Below are 19,262 nucleotides of genomic sequence, written 5' to 3'. Positions count from 1 at the left end.
AAGGCTTTCGAGACTGTCAATCACCACATCCTCATCGGCAGACTCGACAGCCTTGGTTTCTCAAATAATTGCCTCGCCTGGTTCACCAACTACTTCTCTGATAGAGTTCGGTGTGTCAAATCGGAGGGTCTGCTGTCCGGACCTCTGGCAGTCTCTATGGGGGTGCCACAGGGTTCAATTCTTGAACCGACTCTTCTCTGTATACATCAATGATGTCGCTCTTGCTGCTGGTGAGTCTCTGATCCACCTCTACGCAGACGACACCATTCTGTATACTGTAAACTCTCCTTCCAGTCTCACATCAAACATCTCCAATCCAAAGTTAAATCTAGAATTGGCTTCCTATTTCGCAACAAAGCCTCCTTCACTCATGCTGCCAAACATACCCTTGTAAAACTGACCATCCTATCAATCCTCGACTTCGGCAATGTCATTTACAAAAGAGCCTCCAATACCCTACTCAATAAATTGGATGCAGTCTATCACAGTGCCATCCGTTTTGTCACCAAAGCCCCATATACCACCCACCACTGCGACCTGTATGCTCTCGTTGGCTGGCCCTCGCTTCATACTCGTCGCCAAACCCACTGGCTCCAGGTCATCTACAAGACCCTGCTAGGTAAAGTCCTCCCTTATCTCAGCTCACTGGTCACTATAGCAGCACCCACCTGTAGCACACGCTCCAGCAGGTATATCTCTCTGGTCACCCCCAAAACCAATTATTCATCTCTGCTGCCAATGACTGGAACGAACTACAAAAATCTCTGAAACTGGAAACACTTATCTCCCTCACTAGCCTTAAGCTCACAGATTACTGCACCTGTACATAGCCCATCTATAATTTAGCCCCAACTACTACCTCTTTCCCTACTGTATTTATTTATTTATTTATTTATTTATTTATTTTGCTCCTTTGCACCCCATTATTTCTCTCTACTTTGCACATTCTTCCACTGCAAATCTACCATTCCAGTGTTACTTGCTATATTGTATTTACTTCACCACCGTTGCCTTTTTTGCCTTTACCTCCCTTATCTCACCTCATTTGCTCACATTGTTTAGACTTATTTTTCTACTATATTATTGACTGTATGCTTGTTTATTCCATGTGTAACTCTGTGTCGTTGTACGTGTCAAACTGCTTTGCTTTATCTTGGCCAGGTCGCAATTGTAAATGAGAACTTGTTCTCAACTTGCCTACCTGGTTAAATAAAGGTGAAATAAAAAAATAATGCAATTACTTATTATGATGATGGTCATTATAATAATAACAATTAGGAGATCAAGAAAAATAAGGGTTATTATTATGAATATAATTTTTCTGACAATTTGAAACATTGTAAACAACACTATATACATTTTCAATAATACCAGAGGCTGTTAAAACAAAAAAAAAGTGTTAAGCCTTTTTTACAGATTAACAAAGATTAAAAACAGACGTAATGGTGAAGTTGTTTATCCGACATGCGTGATGTTTGGTGCTCGTAGAGGCAATAGACTATTAAACAAAACGCTCACATGCAACAGAAGCAGGATCTATTTTAATTCTGTAGTTATACAGTACCAGTCAAAAGTTTTGACACACCTACTCACTTAATGATTTGTCTTCATTTTTCTACATTGTGGAATAATAGTGAAGATATCTAAACTATGAAAGAACACATGGAAACATATTGTAAACAAATCAAAATACATTTTATATTGGAGATTCTTCAAAGTAGCCACCCTTTGCCTTGACAGCTTTGCACACTCTTGGCATTCTCTCAACCAGCTTCATGAGGTGGACCTGGAATGGACCTGGACCTGGAATGCATTTCAATAAACAGATGTGCCTTGTTAAGTTCATTTGTGGAATTTCTTTCCTTAATGCATTTGAGCCAATCAGTTGTGTTGTGACATGGTAGGGGTGGTATACAGAAGATAGCCCTATTTGGAAAAAGACCAAGTCCATATTATGGCAAGAACAGCTCAAATAAGCATAGAGAAACGACAGTCCATTACTTTGACTGACCTTCATGTCTGAATCTGGAAAATGTCAAGAACTTTGAACGTTTCTTCAAGTGCAGTTGCAAAAATTATCAAGCGCAATGATAAAACTGGCTCTCATGAGGACCGCCACAGGAAAGGAAGACCCAGAGTTGCCTCTGCTGCAGAGGATAAGTTCATTAGAGTTAACTGCACCTCAGATTGCAGCTCAAATAAATGCTTCACAGAGTTCAAGTAACAGATACATCTCAACATCAACTGTTCAGAGACAAACTATTTAAAAAAATAAAAAAATTCCCATTGGCTGTCAACATTCAGTAAAAAATAAAACGGTGTCATCTAATTTAAATCTTGTGAAACGGCCTGTAACTAACGGGGTTTTACCGTCCTGTAAGTCCTCCGGAATGTGATCAAAGCAGCAGGAGATGTATATAAAATTACATTTTGTATTCATGTATTGATTTAGTCATACCCAATGCCTTTTATCAAGATATATGTTACGTTTAATTATTAAGACGTCACCTAAATAAAAAAAAGTCTAATTTGGACTATATCTTAAATTACCATTTTATGTCATCGTCTAGTCGAGATTATGGGACTGGATACGGAAGGGTACTTTCATAGGGTATACAGCCTCTGGCCTTGCCTCTTGTTCTTCCCCCTCAGGTGGAGAGTGTCATCCAGCAACAGCCTGTACAGTCAGCCCTTCCCCCCAATGACTTGGAGACCCACTCCCTGAACGTAGCCACAGTCACACCCCCGGTGGTCAGGAAGCAGGCAGTCCAGGACCTCTTGTCACAGATGCAGGGGCCTTACAACTTCATGCAGGTGAGGATTCGAACCACCACCCTCTTCAAGACTGTTAGCCCACTGAGCTAAAGTCTAGCCATTAGCTGTGGTTGCTGTGACTGTGGTTCAGGCTTGTACAATGAGGCGCAATGAGGCGGTTTGGACCTGAACATTAGGCATTTGGTCCAAGCTAATGCCTGGGCTTTAGCTCAGCAGGTGAACACGATCTAGTGGCTAATAGGCAACCATAGCTTTGAACCTCAGTCAGTCACATATATTCAGCATAGTGCCATAATAACATTGTTTGCTTCCCTCAGGACCAATGCATTTTGTGGAGTTGTGGAGTCAGAAGATCAAGGAATCAAAGATGTGAGGAATAAAGGAAAGAGTTTTGTTATTCAGCCATATTTTCTGCTTCCTCCCTCAGGACTCTATGCTGGAGTTTGATGGCCAGCTCATTGACCCAGCCATTGTGTCAGCCCAGCCCATGAAGCCTGCAGCTCAGAACATAGACCTTCCTCAGTTGGGCTGTCCCCCAGTCCATCTAAAATCACGCCTCTCACCACACAACACCGTCCCGGTACAGCCTGAGCCCATGCAGGTGAGTACGGGTGTTGATGATGGCAGGGGCTTCTTTTAATAACATAACATGTTCAAATACTTTGAAAATGCAAATTTAAAATTTTTTAAATTATTATTTTACCCCAATTTTGTCCCAAAGAAGTTAAGTAATCACTGATATGACTTGTTTGAATTGGTCAAAGGTATTTTAGGATGAGTGATAATTCCAGTGAGGCTGGAAGATGCATTTGATCTGCTCCTTCATCCCCAGGTTCCCTTGGTGTCCCCTACGCCTGAGTCGTACACCACCCCGTGCCCCATGTACCAGTCATCACACACGCCAGAAACACGCCCACATGCGGACTCCATCGACACCATCCAGGTAAAAAAATTATAAAAGGATAATGCATGCCACTTAGCAAACACTTTCATCCATTATCCAGCAACTTGCAGTTGACTTGTGAGCAACTTTTAAGTTGCGGGTTACATTTCCACAGTGATCATGTACACATACAAAAAATAAATGATGGACTCACTGTGGGAATTGAACCCACAACTTTTGCGTTACTAGCGCCACACTCTTACCAACCTGAGTACAGGATCACTGTATCTGATGGTACTGTTCTTCCCAGGAGTCCATGTCCCTGTCATCAGAGCAGCAGCAGGTCTTCCAGTCTGTCAACGTCTCCAAACCCCCACACATCTCCGGCATCAATGTCAATGCAGCACCATTCCAGTCCATGCAGACAGTAAGGCCTTAGTCAAAACGCAAACAGTCTCTCTTTTGGTTGGCAGGCAGGCACGGTCACGCCGGCAGGCAGGCAGGCACGGTCACGCAGGCAGGCGCCGGCAGGCAGGCAGGCACGGTCACGCCAGCAGGCAGGCAGGCACGGTCACGCCGGCAGGCACGGTCACGCCGGCAGGCAGGCAGGCACAGTCACGCCGGCAGGCAGGCAGGCACAGTCACGCCTGCAGGCAGGCAGGCACGGTCACGCCGGCAGGCACGGTCACGCCGGCAGGCACGGTCACGCACGGTCACGCCGGCAGGCAGGCAGGCAGGCACGCACGGTCACGCCGGCAGGCAGGCAGGCACGGTCACGCCGGCAGGCAGGCAGGCACGGTCACGCCGGCAGGCAGGCAGGCAGGCACGGTCACGCCGGCAGGCAGGCAGGCACGGTCACGCCGGCAGGCAGGCAGGCAGGCACGGTCACGCCGGCAGGCAGGCAGGCACGGTCACGCCGGCAGGCAGGCACGGTCACGCCGGCAGGCAGGCAGGCACGGTCACGCCGGCCGGCAGGCAGGCACGGTCACGCCGGCCGGCAGGCAGGCACGGTCACGCCGGCCGGCAGGCACGGTCACGCCGGCAGGCAGGCACGGTCACGCCGGCAGGCAGGCAGGCGCAGGCAGGCACGGTCACGCCGGCAGGCAGGCAGGCACGGTCACGCCGGCAGGCAGGCACAGTCACGCCGGCAGGCAGGCAGGCACAGTCACGCCGGCAGGCAGGCAGGCACGGTCACGCAGGCAGGCAGGCACGGTCACGCCGGCAGGCACGGTCACGCACGGTCACGCCGGCAGGCAGGCAGGCACGGTCACGCCGGCAGGCAGGCAGGCAGGCAGGCACGCACGGTCACGACGGCAGGCAGGCAGGCAGGCAGGCACTGTCACGCAGGCAGGCACGGTCACGCCGGCAGGCAGGCAGGCACGGTCACACAGGCAGGCACGGTCACGCATGCAGGCAGGCAGGCAGGAGTCTTAAGATTTTAATGTTCTTCATCATGATTTTATTTCCATATTGTTCATATGGTCTGTCTTTGAATTTTTTATTTTTCTTTATTCATCCATTTTTATTGATTTCGTCAGGCAGGCGGGCGCGCAGGCAGACTGAGAGACAGGCAGGCAGACAAGCAGGCAGACAAGCCCGCGCAGACGGAGAGACAGGCAGGCAGACAGGCGCGTGGGCGCAGACAGAGACAGGCGCGTGGGCGCAGACAGAGACAGGCGCGTGGGCGCAGACAGAGACAGGCGCGTGGGCGCAGACAGAGACAGGCGCGTGGGCGCAGACAGAGACAGGCGCGTGGGCGCAGACAGAGACAGGCGCGTGGGCGCAGACAGAGACAGGCGCGTGGGCGCAGACAGAGACAGGCGCGTGGGCGCAGACAGAGACAGGCGCGTGGGCGCAGACAGAGACAGGCGCGTGGGCGCAGACAGAGACAGGCGCGTGGGCGCAGACAGAGACAGGCGCGTGGGCGCAGACAGAGACAGGCGCGTGGGCGCAGACAGAGACAGGCGCGTGGGCGCAGACAGAGACAGGCGCGTGGGCGCAGACAGAGACAGGCGCGTGGGCGCAGACAGAGACAGGCGCGTGGGCGCAGACAGAGACAGGCGCGTGGGCGCAGACAGAGACAGGCGCGTGGGCGCAGACAGAGACAGGCGCGTGGGCGCAGACAGAGACAGGCGCGTGGGCGCAGACAGAGACAGGCGCGTGGGCGCAGACAGAGACAGGCGCGTGGGCGCAGACAGAGACAGGCGCGTGGGCGCAGACAGAGACGGGCGTGGGCGCAGACAGAGACGGGCGTGCGCAGACGGAGACGGGCAGCGGGCGCGTGCTCTCAGACGGGCGCGTGCGCGCAGACGGGAAGACAGAGACAGGCATACAGACGCGTGCGCGCAGACGGGAAGACGTGCGCGCAGACGGGAAGACGGGGAGACAGGCATACATGCGCGTGCGCGCAGACGGGAAGACGGGCGAGTGCGTGCAGACGGGAAGACGGGCGCGTGCGGGAAGACGGGCGCAGACGGGAAGACGGGCGCGTGCTCGCAGACGGGAAGACAGAGACAGGCGCGTGCGTGCAGACAGAGACAGGCGCGTGCGTGCAGACAGAGACAGGCAGACAATGTGCCCGAAGACAGAAACTAGCAGACAGGCGAGTGCGTGCAGAGACAGAGACGCCAAATACTAATTGATTGTATGTAAACTTATTTTCCACTGGGAATGTAATGAAAGAAATAAAACATTCTCTCTACTATTGTTCTGACATTTCACATTCTTAAAATAAAGTGGTGATCCTAACTGACCTAAGACAGGGAATTTTTACCAGGATTAAATGTCATGAATTGTGAAAAACTGAGTTTAAATGTTTTTGGCTAAGGTGAATGTAAACTTCCCACTTCAACTGTATATACAGGGGGTACCGGTACAGAGTCAGTGTGCGGGGGTACAGGTTCGTTGAGGTAATTCTTACCAAAATTCTTACCATTTTTTCAACTGCGGATTGGCCCTTTCATGACAATGCTTATAGTGCAGAATCTCTGTTTACTACTACTGCCGGCGCTCACATGCAACCTACTCTCAGAACTGGAAGCATTTAACTGGGATTCTTACAGCACTCCAAACCATTCTGTGATGGTGGCAGGGATAGTTTGGGGCTGAAACACAAATCTCAGATTGTAGCTTTAACTCTTGATAAGCCTGTGAGTGACAATTGTTCCTAGCATTGTTAAACTAGGCTGAACACTCGGCACACCATTGTTTTAACCAGGCTACCTTGCTCCCCCCCTCAGGTGTTCAACCTCAATGCCCCTGTCCCGCCGGCCAATGAGGCGGAAGCCTTGACCAAGGCCAGCCAATACCAGAACAGCTACAGCCAGCAGGGGTTCAGCAGCCAATCACAGCAGCTCCCTGTGGAGCAGACAGAAATGCAGACTGACCAGCTGCAGTCTGGTGAGCTAGCAGGGCTGGAGCAGGTTTTTTTCCCTTGTCATACTACAGAGCAAAACCAAGTCGAGCCGTACCACACTGGCCTGGTTATGCGTTTACCATTGTGCTCCTGGAGCTGTCCTGAAAAAGGCAATGGTTGAACAGCGCTAGATGGTGTGGAAAGGATACTTCACTAACTTTATTATGACTGTCTCAAGGCCATTTTACTCAATCTATGTTTCCCTGTCTGTAGTGGTTGGTGCCTTCCACTCCCAGGACCCATCCCTGCCCAGCCAGGCCCTGCCCAGCCAGGCCCTGCCCAGCCAGGCCCTGCCCAGCCAGGCCCTGCCCAGCCAGGCCCTGCCCAGCCAGGCCCTGCCCAGCCAGGCCCTGCCCAGCCAGGCCCTGCCCAGCCAGGCCCTGCCCCAGGGTCAGCAGGGTCCAGGGTTCATCCCCGCGGCTGGTCGCCAGGCCCAGTCCTTCTACAACAGCAGAGGCATGACCCGCGGAGGCCCCCGTAACGCCCGCGGCATGGTCAACGGATACAGAGGGCCCTCCAATGGATTCAGAGGTACGGTAGCCTGACCTGTCCTTTACTGTCACAAACTAAATTGTGCAGGGCCACACATCAGCCTCAAAATACACTAGAGCTTTCTCTTGTCTGTAGAGTAGTTAGTTAAATAGACGGATTGAGCTGAATGTTGTGTATGGGAGAAAGAAACCTACATCTGTTGGATTTGATCTCAACTTGTTTGACATTTGATATCACATGCTTGTTGCACATGTTGGTGTCATCATGGTCTTGATGCTGTTTAATAAGCGAAAGCAACAATCTATGCTTTTTACTGAATGTCTGCGTTTAACTGGAGTGTAATAATCCATTCCAGGTGGATATGACGGTTACCGACCTCCCTTCGCCAACACTCCAAACTCTGGATATCAACAGGCTCAATTCAACACCTCTCGGGATTACTCCAATGGTGGCAACTACCAGCGGGGGGTAAATAACCTTTGACCTTATCACTCACACAGGGTTGGGGGAGGCCTTGGGATGGATGTTGAGCTAACATGCTCAGGGCCGGTTTCCCGGACACAGATTTAAGCCGCGGATTTAAAAGTACTTTCAATTGGGGGAGTTTGTCCGTTGAGCATTTATTTTTCGAATTCAAGAGTAGGCTTAATTTAGGTCTGGGAAGTTGACCCGCCCTTACCATAAGGGATCTTGGATTGTCTCATATCTATTTGGCATCTATAGGAGTTGTTGTGTTACATGTTAGTAATATTATGTGGGCCTAAGTTTGCCCTCTCTTTGCCTTATAGGGGGCATCACTGGATCGACTCCTTTTATTTGTTAGAAATCTATGTAGGAGTATTCTATGAGAACAGTTAGTAGTAATGCTTTGTCTTTTTCCCTGCTTCAGGAAGGTTATAATCAGAACTACAAGCGTGGAGCAGGCCAGGGATCCAGAGGGATGTCTCGAGGAGGCAATGCCCAGGCCATGAGGTCCTGATCGGGCCTGTGTTTGACTGTCCCAATTCACCCCTTCCCCTTGGCCCTAACATTTCAATGTTTGCAGAAACGTCTGGTACGTATAACGGTATAGTGGTGGACTTATTTACTTGGTTATATTTTTCCTGGGTGGGGCAAGTTGAAGGGTCAGGGCCAAGGTGGGGGGTGGGGTAAGGAACGACTGGAACAGATTTTGACTGACAACTTTCCACACCACACTAAACATTCGAGATATCCAGAATGCATTTTGCCCCATCACTTTTATTTGTCCTTTTTGTTTCTCATCAGTGGTATTTTTCCTGGCTTTTGGATCAAAGTAATGCTGCTTTGATATTGAAAAAATATTAATGTTTTAAAATGAGACTGAATACACAAGCCAATCTGTAAATCCTTAGTGTTACAATGGTTTTAAGCAAGCCTGTAAACTTGAAAGATTTCATAGATTTTTTTTTTTTTATAAAATAAAACATGCCACTGCTGGTCCGAGCCCCCGGGAGTGTTTCTTTCTCTTGCCCAGTCCCCCCTTTTTTGTTTTGTTCACATATCATCTTTGTTCTAAAAAGCATTTTTGTTATGTTTTTAAAAGAAGCTCCCAATTCCTCAGTTTGTAAATTGATGTTGCTTCAAGAGTTTCAATAAAGATGTTGCATTACCCATGATTTGTGGTGATTGTGTCCAGTGTCCTTTATTGTTGGGTGGTGAACGTGTTGCCAGGGCTAGACAAGATGGTTTTGACTTATGATGGAAAGAGGTTGTGTATTGCATTCCCTGTAGAAAACTACACAATCTGAGAGCTGGGTAGGGAACACGGATGAATCAAGACTACATTTCCTATCTACGCTTCTTATTAGCTCAGAGGCTAAATTAAACTGCTTTTACTATGGTGGGTTACTTGTTGAGGAAGACCTTGAAGTGGTGATTTTATTAAGTGTAGTCAAAGATTATAGATATACTGACATTGTCAGGGCAGAAAGACATGTACCATGGGAGTCTTTGTACACAAAGCGGCGCTACTGTCTAGCTCCCACCTATTCTTTCTTTGGATTGTTGGATACATCTCATTATTGCAATCCTCTTATGAATATTCAATGAGGGTTGTTGACATCAACCGCCTCTTCAAAGGAGACAGATGCTATGCTACTAGCCTCATGCCATGAAGATGCATATACATTTTTTTCTCAAAGTTGCTGGGATGTCACATAACAAATTTTATTTGATCAAATAAACATCACGTAGCAAATAAGCCATTCATTTGTTTGTGGACCAAATTCGATATGATCATTAACCTCCATCAGAAAACGAATTGCTTGGTGGGAGAAACAACAAAACGCCACCTGCTGGAGGGAGACAGATTTTCTGCCGAATTGAGCCTCTTTATTTTCCTCTCTGGTGTAGTGTAGAGATGAGGCAGTCTGGTTATAACCTATATTTTGAACTGGGTGGTTTGAGCCCCGAATCCTGATGGTATATGAGGTATGTCAGACCGATTGCCATGGGTACCACAAAACATTTATTTTCACTGCTCTAATTGCGTTGGCAACCAGTTTATAATAGCAGTAAGGCACCTTGGGGGTTTGTGATATATGGCCAATATATAACGGCTATCACTACTCAGGTTTGTAGGCCTCCTTGCTCAAACACGCTTTTTCAGTTCTGCCCACAAATTTTCTATAGGATTGAGGTCAGGCCTTTGTGATGGCCACTCCAATACCTCGAGATGGCTGTGCATATTCATGCCATGAAGCTAGTAGCATAGCATCTCTCCATTGAAAACCGTTGGTTGACGTCAACAACCCTCATTGAAAATTCAAAGTAGATTGCAAAAATTTCCAGAATTCTATTCCCGAAATTAGACATTATCCATAGTGAATAACAAAAATAACATATTCCTGAATAATTAATGAGTGAATACGATTGCATTAGAGTTGTAATTTTAAAAAAGTATATATATTTTTTGAATGTATTTTGTATTTTCTTGTTTATACTTAAAAAATATACAAAAATTAACGAGGCAAGTCATTTAAGAACAAATTCTTATTTACAATGACGGCCTACTGTTAGACATGTAAGTTGATAATTGTGTATAATTAAACAATTGATTGCAATAATGAAATGCATCCACCAAGTGGGAAAGGCGGTAGGTAGCCTTTGTACTATCATTAACATATTTTGAAATATCAGTCATATTTGTATATATGTTGAATATGAATATATATATATATATATATAATGTTCACGTGTTTCTTCACCTCATTGCTTGTGAGTATTTTTTGTTTATTTCAGGTTTGCTAACATTTTACCTTCAGGCATTTGGTTAGACAGCGCATGTACTTTTGTCGCATAGTTCTGACGTCATAGCAGGGTCCTTCAGAACCGCCGTTCCCACGTGAGTTTTTTCGGCATGACTGCAGCATGTAAACTAAACTAACTGCTTCCAGAGATTTGTCGTGTTTTCATCTACATTTATTAGTTTAATCCGGATTACACACCAGTGGGTTTACTAACTACGTCAGGTAAGGACGATATCTTAAACCAGAGTTGTATACCTGCTAGCTAGATAAATCATAACATAAATAATTTGTAGGATTTAAGGGATGTGATGAGCTAATTGATGAACTACTGTTGTGCCGCTGCCGTGTTGTACCCATATGCCCATTGGCAAAACTGTCTAGCTTTACATCAGAAATAATCCCCTTGCATAACACCCTTACTGGAGCAGCCTTACTCCTTTTCGCCCTCAGGGACCACCATGGCAACATTTCGGAAAAAGATAGATAACAGGATCCGTGTCCAGATAGATAATGGCGTTTCCGAGCAACACCGCACCATGTTCGTGGTGGTCGGGGACCATGGCAGAGACCAGGTAAAAATGTCTACTTTAACATGTACATGGTTAAGACATTGGTATCACCCCAGAAGTGTTTGTCATCTCTAATCCATGTTCAATTTAACTTCATCCAGGTTGTCATCCTGCACCACATGCTGTCCAAAGCCGCAGTCAGAGCCAGACCATCTGTCCTCTGGTGCTATAAGAAAGAGCTGGGCTTCAGCAGGTAAATAATACCCTACACGATATGTACGTAATGCCCTACGAAATAATATCCTTCAGTTATGTTTACTTGTCTTTTTAAGGCTTATTAGCCCGGTCGCAGATCTGATCATGCTGTATTTAGGCTATAAGACACAAGGCAGTGCTGTGTCATTAATTCGTGATGTTACTTTTGATACTCGAGCGTCGAGGCATTTTGCGAACTTCGAAGCAGTGTGCCGATGCCTGTATCACATTATCAGAAGTACGTCGAAGCTTCTTAGTTTGATCACATACATTTTCAACCTGTGTCTATGGAACGCCGTTTGGATATTTGCATGTAAAACAATAAATAAAAGACACGTCACATAGCGTTAACACAGTCCTATTATGTAATGTTGTGTGTTCTGAATTTGCACGTGCAAGCGACGAACAGTGTCTGCAAACACCGGCCACGAACTATGTGTTTACAATCCCGCCTTGGTAATAAGTCATTTGTTTGACCACAACTTCTGGGGTAGCTAGCTTTAGCTTGGCACCTAGCCAGCACCAATACAACCAGCCTGAAAGCAATGACAAGTAGAAACTGCAGTCATTTTCATTATTATTAGCAATGATTTAGGAAGTATTGTAAGTATTAGCTAGGTAGCCACTTGTTGTTCGCCTATTGAAATTGAACTTGAGTTCGTGAAAATAAATAGCTAGCCTGCTACTTAACCCTGTTGTCCAATAAGCTAGCTTCACCTGGCTAGGTTAGGCTCGACCGGACTGGGTTTGGGCGGCAGGTAGGATAGTGGTTGGAGCGTTCGGCCAGTAACAGAAAGGTTGCTGCATCGAATCTTTGAGCTGACAAGGTAAACATCTTTTGGTTCTGCCCCTGAACAAGGCAGTTAACCCACTGTTCCCTGGTAGGTCATCATTGTAAATAAGAATTTGTTAATTAAGTTAGTTAAATAGAGGATAAATAAAAATGTGTTGTAATACACAAGGATTCGGCACAATGGTGGAATTTGCATCATTTTAAAAGTGATTCAGAAGGTTACAATTGGTGGAATCATGCCATATTTCGACTACATAATGTTTTAAACAAGCTTGGAATGTAAAGCAATAAATTGGGGAACACCCTCAGAACGCAACTGTGAAGAGTTTATGCAAATATTAGCGTTGTAGCTCTTATTGTGGGACTGGGACTGTGAAATCACCTCCCCAGTCAGCCTATTGTGTGTATTGACATTCATATTGCACTGTACAGCTTTAGCTAAGGATTGGGGATCAATTAAATGGGGGTATCAGTCTACTCATTACCCAAGACATTTTTTCCCAACGTCCTCCTCAGAGTTACAAAGGGGAGCACAGCCACGAGCTGCCCAGTGACACGAGCCTACCAGACGAGCAAAATCACTTCTATGCTCGCTTCGAGGCAAGCAACAGTGAGGCATGCATAAGCTGTTCCGGACGACTGTGTGATCACGCTCTCTGTAGCTGACGTGAGTAAGACCTTTAAACAGGTCAACATACACAAGGCTGCGGGGCCAGACGGATCACGTGTGCTCCGGGCATGTGCTGACCAACTGGCAGGTGTCTTCTCTGACATTTTCAACATGTCCCTGATTGAGTCTGTAATACCAACATGCTTCAAGCAGACCACCATAGTCCATGTGCCCAAGAACACAAAGGCAACCTGCCTAAATGACTACAGACTCGTAGCACTCACGTCCGTAGCCATGAAGTGCTTTGAAAGGCTGGTAATGGCTCACATCAACACCATTATCCCAGAAACTCTAGACCCACTCCAATTTCCATACCGCCCAAACAGATCCACAGATGATGCAATCTCTATTGCACTCCACACTGCCCTTTCCCACATGGACAAAAGGAACACCTATGTGAGAATGCTGTTCATTGACTACAGATCAGCGTTCAACACCATAGTACCCTCAAAGCTCATCACCAATCTAAGGATCCTGGGACTAAACACCTCCCTCTGCAACTGGATCCTGGACTTCCTGACGGGCTGCCCCCAGGTGGTGAGGGTAGGTAGCAACACATCTGCCGTGCTGGTCCTCAACACTGGAGCTCCCCAGGGGTGCGTGCTCAGTCCCCTCCTGTACTCCATTCACCCACGACTGCATGGCCAGGCACGACTCAAACGCCATTACTTTTGCGGACGATCCAACGGTGTTAGGCCCGATCACCGACAATGACGAGACAGCCTATAGGGAGGTCAGAGACCTGGCCGGGTGTGCCAGAATAACAACGCATCCCTCAACGTAGCCAAGACTAAGGAGATTATTGTGGACTACAGGAAAAGGAGCACCGAGCACGCCCACATTCTCATCGACGGGGCTGTAGTGGAGCAGGTTGAGAGCTTCAAGTTCCTTGGTGTCCACGTCGCCTACAAACTAGAATGGTCCAAACACACCAACACAGTCGTGAAGAGGGCACGACAAAGCCTATTTCCCCCCCATCGAGAAATGAAAAGATTTGTCATGGGTCCTGAGATCCTCAAAAGGTTCTACCGCTGCAACATTGAAAGCATCCTGCCCGGCCTCCGACTGCAAGGCACTTCAGATGGTAGTGCGTACGGCCCATTACATCATTGGGGTTAAGCTGCCTGCCATCCAGGACCTCTACACCAGGCGGTGTCAGAGGAAGGCCCTAAATATTGTCAAAGACCCCAGTCATAGACTGTCCTCTCTACTACCTCATGGCAAGCGGTACTGGAGTGCCAAGTCTAAGATAAAAAAAGCGTCTCAACAGTTTTTACCCCCAAGCCATAGGACTCTTGAACAGGTAAACAAATAGCTACCCGGACTATTGTGTGTGCTATTGTGTGTGCCCCCCAAACCCCTATTTTACGCTGCTGCTACTCTGTTTATGATATATGCTTAGTCATTTTAACTATACATTCATGTACATACTACCTCAATCAGCCTGACTAACCAGTGTCTGTATGTAGCCTCACTGTCTTTTACTGTTTTATTTCTTACCTATTGTTCACCTAGTGTTTTTTGCACAGTTGATTAGAGCCTGTAAGTAAGCATTTCACTGTAAGGTCTACCTACACCTGTTGTATTTGGCTCACGTGACAAGTGAACTTTGATTTGATCATGTTGTGGGAGTGCTTTGCTGCAGGAGGGACTGGTGCACTTCACAAAATAGATGGCATCATGAGGCAAAAAAAAATTGATGTGGATATATTGAAGCAACATCTCAAGACATCAGTCAGGAAGTTCAATCTTGATCGCAAATGGGTCTTTCAAATGGACAATGACCCCAAGCATACTTCCAAATTTGTGGCAAAATGGCTTTAATTATTTTCGGATAGGGTGCAGCATTTGGAATTTGATGTAAAGCATGCCCAAAGTAAACTACCTGCTACTCGGGCCCAGAAGCTAGGATATGCATATAATTGGTAGATTTGGATAGAAAACACTCAAGTTCCCAACTGTTAAGATAATGTCTGTGAGTATAACAGAACTGATATGGCAGGCAAAACCTGAGGAAAATCCATCCAGGAAGTGCCATTATTTTTTAAATGTAGTGCCATAATTTTTTCCATTGAAAGCCTAAGCCTAACAGATTCTGTTCCCGATGGCGTCCACTAGTTGTGAACAGTCTTTAGACATTGTTTCGGGCTTTTATTTTGAAAAATGAGGGAGAATGATAACTTTGAGTCAGTGGATAGTGGGATGTCCCCAGAGCTGGTTACTGCGCGCGACTGAGAGCGCGCCTTTCATGTTCTTCTTTTATATTGACAACGCTATTGTCCGGTTAAAATATTGTCAATTATTTAGGCTAAAAACAAGCTGAGGATTGATTATCAACATCGTTTGACATGTTTCTACAAAATTTACGGATTCTATTTAGAATTTTCGCCTGCCCTTTTTCACATTTGAGCCATTGGATTACTGAACAAAACGCGCCAACTAAATGGAGGTTTTTGGACATAGAGGGACTTTATCAAACAAAATGAACATTTTCTTGTGTAACTGGGAGTCTTGTGAGTGCAACCATACAAAGATCATCAAAGGTAAGTGATTAATTTTATTGCTATTTCTGACTTTCGTGACTCATCTACTTGGCTGGCAACTGTATGTAATGTTTTGTGTGCTGAGCACTGTCCTCAGATAATCGCATGGTGTGCTTTCGCTGAAAAGCCTTTTTGAAATCTGACACGGCGCACTGGATTAACAACAAGATAAGCTTTATTTGGATGTGTTACACTTGTGATTTCATGAAAGTTAAATATTTAGTCATTTTATTGTTGAATGGGGTTGATTCTAATGACTTACATTAGCTATTGTGTAAGTCCAAATAAATTAAACAGAATCTCCTGAAGACAAAATGACAGCCTAAATCTGCCCCTACACCAACCCAAATTGTCTTTCAAAGTATTGTCCCCTGACTAGAATCAGTTCCAAACTTGGGTTCACAATCAGTTTGGGCAAAATAATGTTCATAGTTAGACAAACCAGTTCGTTCACCTTTCCAAAGTTCCTGCTGAATGGGGCCTTTTCGCTCTTACAGCCTAATAAACCTAGTTTTGAAGGGAGTTAATTCATTTTGCTCTTGTCTTTAAACAGCAACCGAAAGAAGCGCATGCGTCAGCTCCAGAAGAAGATCAAGACCGGCACTCTGAACATTAAGCAAGACGACCCCTTTGAGCTGTTTGTCGCTGCCACTAACATCCGCTACTGCTACTACAACGAGACACACAAGATTCTCGGAAACACTTATGGCATGTGCATCCTGCAGGTGAGACATGCTTGTTCTTCTTGTTGTCCTGGCTGTCAACACCTGACATCTAACAATCCTTGTGTTCAACTCTCCAGATTTGTACTGAACTTTTTTGTCTCATTCTCTCTCACACAGGACTTTGAGGCTCTCACTCCCAATCTCCTGGCTCGAACTGTGGAGACTGTGGAAGGAGGAGGGATCGTGGTAATTCTTCTCAGGACGGTCAACTCACTCAAGCAGCTGTACACAATGACTATGGTAAGGCCCCATAGATGGTTTCAGTGAACTGTGTACTCATGTATTATTTAATCCTTGCTGGGTTAGATACAGTTTAAGACTACTGTTGTCTAAATATTGCTGTTTTTATAGTGTATCAGAACCCTTCACTTTTTCCACATTTTGTTATGTTAGTATTATTCTAAAATGGATGAAATAGTTATTTTTCCCTACATCAATCTACACTCAATACCCCATAAATGTTCAAGCGAAAACAGGTTTGTAGACATGGCGCACTGGTCTAAGGCACTGCATCTCAGTGCTTGAGGTGTCTGCGCTCTATCACAACCGGCCGTGATTGTGAGTCCCATCGGGCAGCACACAATTGTCCCAGCGTTGTCCATGTTTGGCCGGTGTAAATAAGAATTTGTTCTTAAATGACTTGCCTAGTTAAATAAAATTAAACGTATTTATTTACAATGACGGCCTACAAAAGGCCTCCAGCGGGGGATGGGATTAAAAATGAAATAAAAATATAGGACTAAACTCACCACGACGAGAGACACAACTACACTACATAGAGACCTAAGACAACATAGCATGGCAGCATCGCATGACAACACAGCATGGTAGCAGCACAAAACATGGTACAAATATTATTGGGCACAGACAACAGCACAAAGGGCAAGAGACAACAATAAATCACGCGAAGCAGCCACAACTGTCAGTAAGAGTGTCTTTGAATAAAGAGATTGAGATAAAACTGTCCTGTTTGAGTGTTTGTAGCAGGGATCTGTGCGCTTTGGTGACTATTAACAGAATGTCACTGGCAGAATGAGTTATGTATATGGAGGATCATTGCTGTAGTAGGTATCTCAGATAGAGATTTTTCAGCACCGATGCCGATTATTGGAGGACAAAAAAGCCGATACCGATTAATCAGCTTTTAAAAATGTATTTTTAAAATATATATATAATATATATATATATATACACACGCATACGCACACATTTTTGTAATAATGACAATTGCAACAATACTGAATGAACACTTATTTTAACTTAATATAATACATATTATGGGCTTTTGGATGGGTGTTCTTAAGGTGATTCCACAGGTTGGTGGTATTTTTTTTATTTAGCCGTTGCTGACCCCATGCTTACATCTTTATCACAAATAAGACACCTTGCTTTCCCTGGTGCCAATTCCATGTAATAGTCCCACACTGGTGCTCTGCTTTTCTCTGCCATCTGTAAAACACACACACACAGCTCTGAAGTGACAATGATACTGAAGAGTCTGCTTAGGAGACAAATACTCTCAACTCTTTGAATAAAAATAGAGTTTAAGCTACCTATGATGAATGTTGAAAACAAAAACTAATTTCTATATGCAGGAAATCCTGTTTTAATAATGGACATGGTAAGAATTGACTACCAAAGTGCGAGTCATAATTCCCATGACACCTTCTAGCAAAATCTGAAAAACAGTTCATTCATTTATTAGGATATTTTTAGATTCACTTAAAATAAAGTCTGTTTCGTGTAGGCTTACACCACCTTGCCAATTTTATAACGGTGTAGATATCCATAGGACAAGGTAACTCTGATCAATATTGGCTAAATATAAGCGAAGACCATTTTTTTGTAGAGTGGATTTATGAAAATATGTTGACAAACGTTACCTTATCCTAGTGAGATTTACACGGGTATCAAAACGCCGAAGCGGTTTAAGCCTGCACGAAACACAGACCTTATTTGAAGTAGATCAAGACATTCTCTATGAAAGACATGAACGGTAAAATAACGAAGGAACCCCTTTCAAGTTCAGCCGCAAGTTATTACAGGCATTATAACGCGTTGACTATTTCTCTCTAAACCATATAGCTTTGACTATTACGAGCCTGCTGCTGCCTACCACCTCTCAGTCAGACTGCTCTATCAAATATCAAATCATAGACATAACTATAATAAACACACAGAAATATGGGCCTTAGTTCAAATCTGGAAACTATCACCTCGAAAACAAAACATTTATTCCGTTCTGTATTTTATTTAATGGATGGCATCCATGAGTCTAAATATTCCTGTTACATTGCACAACCCTCAATGTTATGTCATAATTACGTAAAATTCTGGCAGATTAGTTCGCAAAGAGCCAGGCGGCCCAAACTGTTGCATATACTCTGACTGCGTGCAATGAACGCAAGAGATGTGACACAATTTCACCTGGTTAATATTGCCTGCTAACCTGGATTTCTTGTAGCTAAATATGCAGGTTTAAAAATATATACTTGTGTATTGATTTTCAGAAAGGCATTGATGTTTATGGTTAAGTACACATTGGAGCAACGACAGTCGATTGTTTTTTTCTAAGATAAGTTTAATGCTAGCTAGCAACTGACCTTGGCTTACTGCATTCGCGTAACAGGCAGGCTCCTCGTGGAGTGCAATGTAATCAAGTGGTTAGAGCGTTGGACTAGTTAACTGTAAGGTTGCAAGATTGGATCCCCTGAGCTGACAAGGTAAAAATCTGTTCTGCAGAACGTTCCTAGGCCGTCATTGAAAATAAGTGTGTTCTTAACTGACTTGCCTAGTTAAATAAAGGTGTAAAAAAAAAAAAAAAAAAAAAAAAAAAGATTTCCGATTGTTATGAAAACTTGAAATCGGCCCTAATTAATCGGTCGACCTCTAATCTGAGATAGGGGGGAGTGAGGCCTAAGAGGATTTTATAA

General features: G+C 45.2%; 2 protein-coding genes across 3 annotated transcripts in view; both read left to right on the top strand.

Moving 5' to 3' along the window:
• The window catches only part of caprin1b (cell cycle associated protein 1b), a 37,960-nt gene extending 28,755 nt beyond the window's left edge, over positions 1 to 9,205 (top strand). For both annotated transcript variants that reach the window (XM_036980545.2, XM_090234921.1), the window contains exons 10-17: positions 2,653 to 2,814; positions 3,203 to 3,376; positions 3,608 to 3,718; positions 3,969 to 4,085; positions 6,898 to 7,057; positions 7,287 to 7,604; positions 7,921 to 8,033; positions 8,455 to 9,205. In XM_036980545.2, the coding sequence (XP_036836440.2) occupies positions 2,653 to 2,814; positions 3,203 to 3,376; positions 3,608 to 3,718; positions 3,969 to 4,085; positions 6,898 to 7,057; positions 7,287 to 7,604; positions 7,921 to 8,033; positions 8,455 to 8,544 (1,245 nt within the window). In that variant the 3' untranslated portion in view covers positions 8,545 to 9,205. The remainder of the gene's footprint in view (positions 1 to 2,652; positions 2,815 to 3,202; positions 3,377 to 3,607; positions 3,719 to 3,968; positions 4,086 to 6,897; positions 7,058 to 7,286; positions 7,605 to 7,920; positions 8,034 to 8,454) is intronic.
• Positions 9,206 to 10,841: 1,636 nt separating this feature from the next.
• nat10 (N-acetyltransferase 10) overlaps positions 10,842 to 19,262 on the top strand; it is a 39,172-nt gene continuing 30,751 nt past the window's right edge. The window contains exons 1-5 of the mRNA XM_021605457.3: positions 10,842 to 11,056; positions 11,285 to 11,406; positions 11,505 to 11,596; positions 16,158 to 16,329; positions 16,447 to 16,569. Of these exons, the coding sequence (XP_021461132.2) occupies positions 11,293 to 11,406; positions 11,505 to 11,596; positions 16,158 to 16,329; positions 16,447 to 16,569 (501 nt within the window). The 5' untranslated portion in view covers positions 10,842 to 11,056; positions 11,285 to 11,292. The remainder of the gene's footprint in view (positions 11,057 to 11,284; positions 11,407 to 11,504; positions 11,597 to 16,157; positions 16,330 to 16,446; positions 16,570 to 19,262) is intronic.

Source organism: Oncorhynchus mykiss, chromosome 1 (genome assembly GCF_057628025.1).
Source record: "Oncorhynchus mykiss isolate SJ-2025 chromosome 1, ASM5762802v1, whole genome shotgun sequence".
In the NCBI taxonomy this organism is placed as follows: Eukaryota; Metazoa; Chordata; class Actinopteri; order Salmoniformes; family Salmonidae; genus Oncorhynchus; species Oncorhynchus mykiss.
Note: the sequence above shows the minus strand (reverse complement) of the source record. Positions and strands in the feature narration are given on the sequence as shown.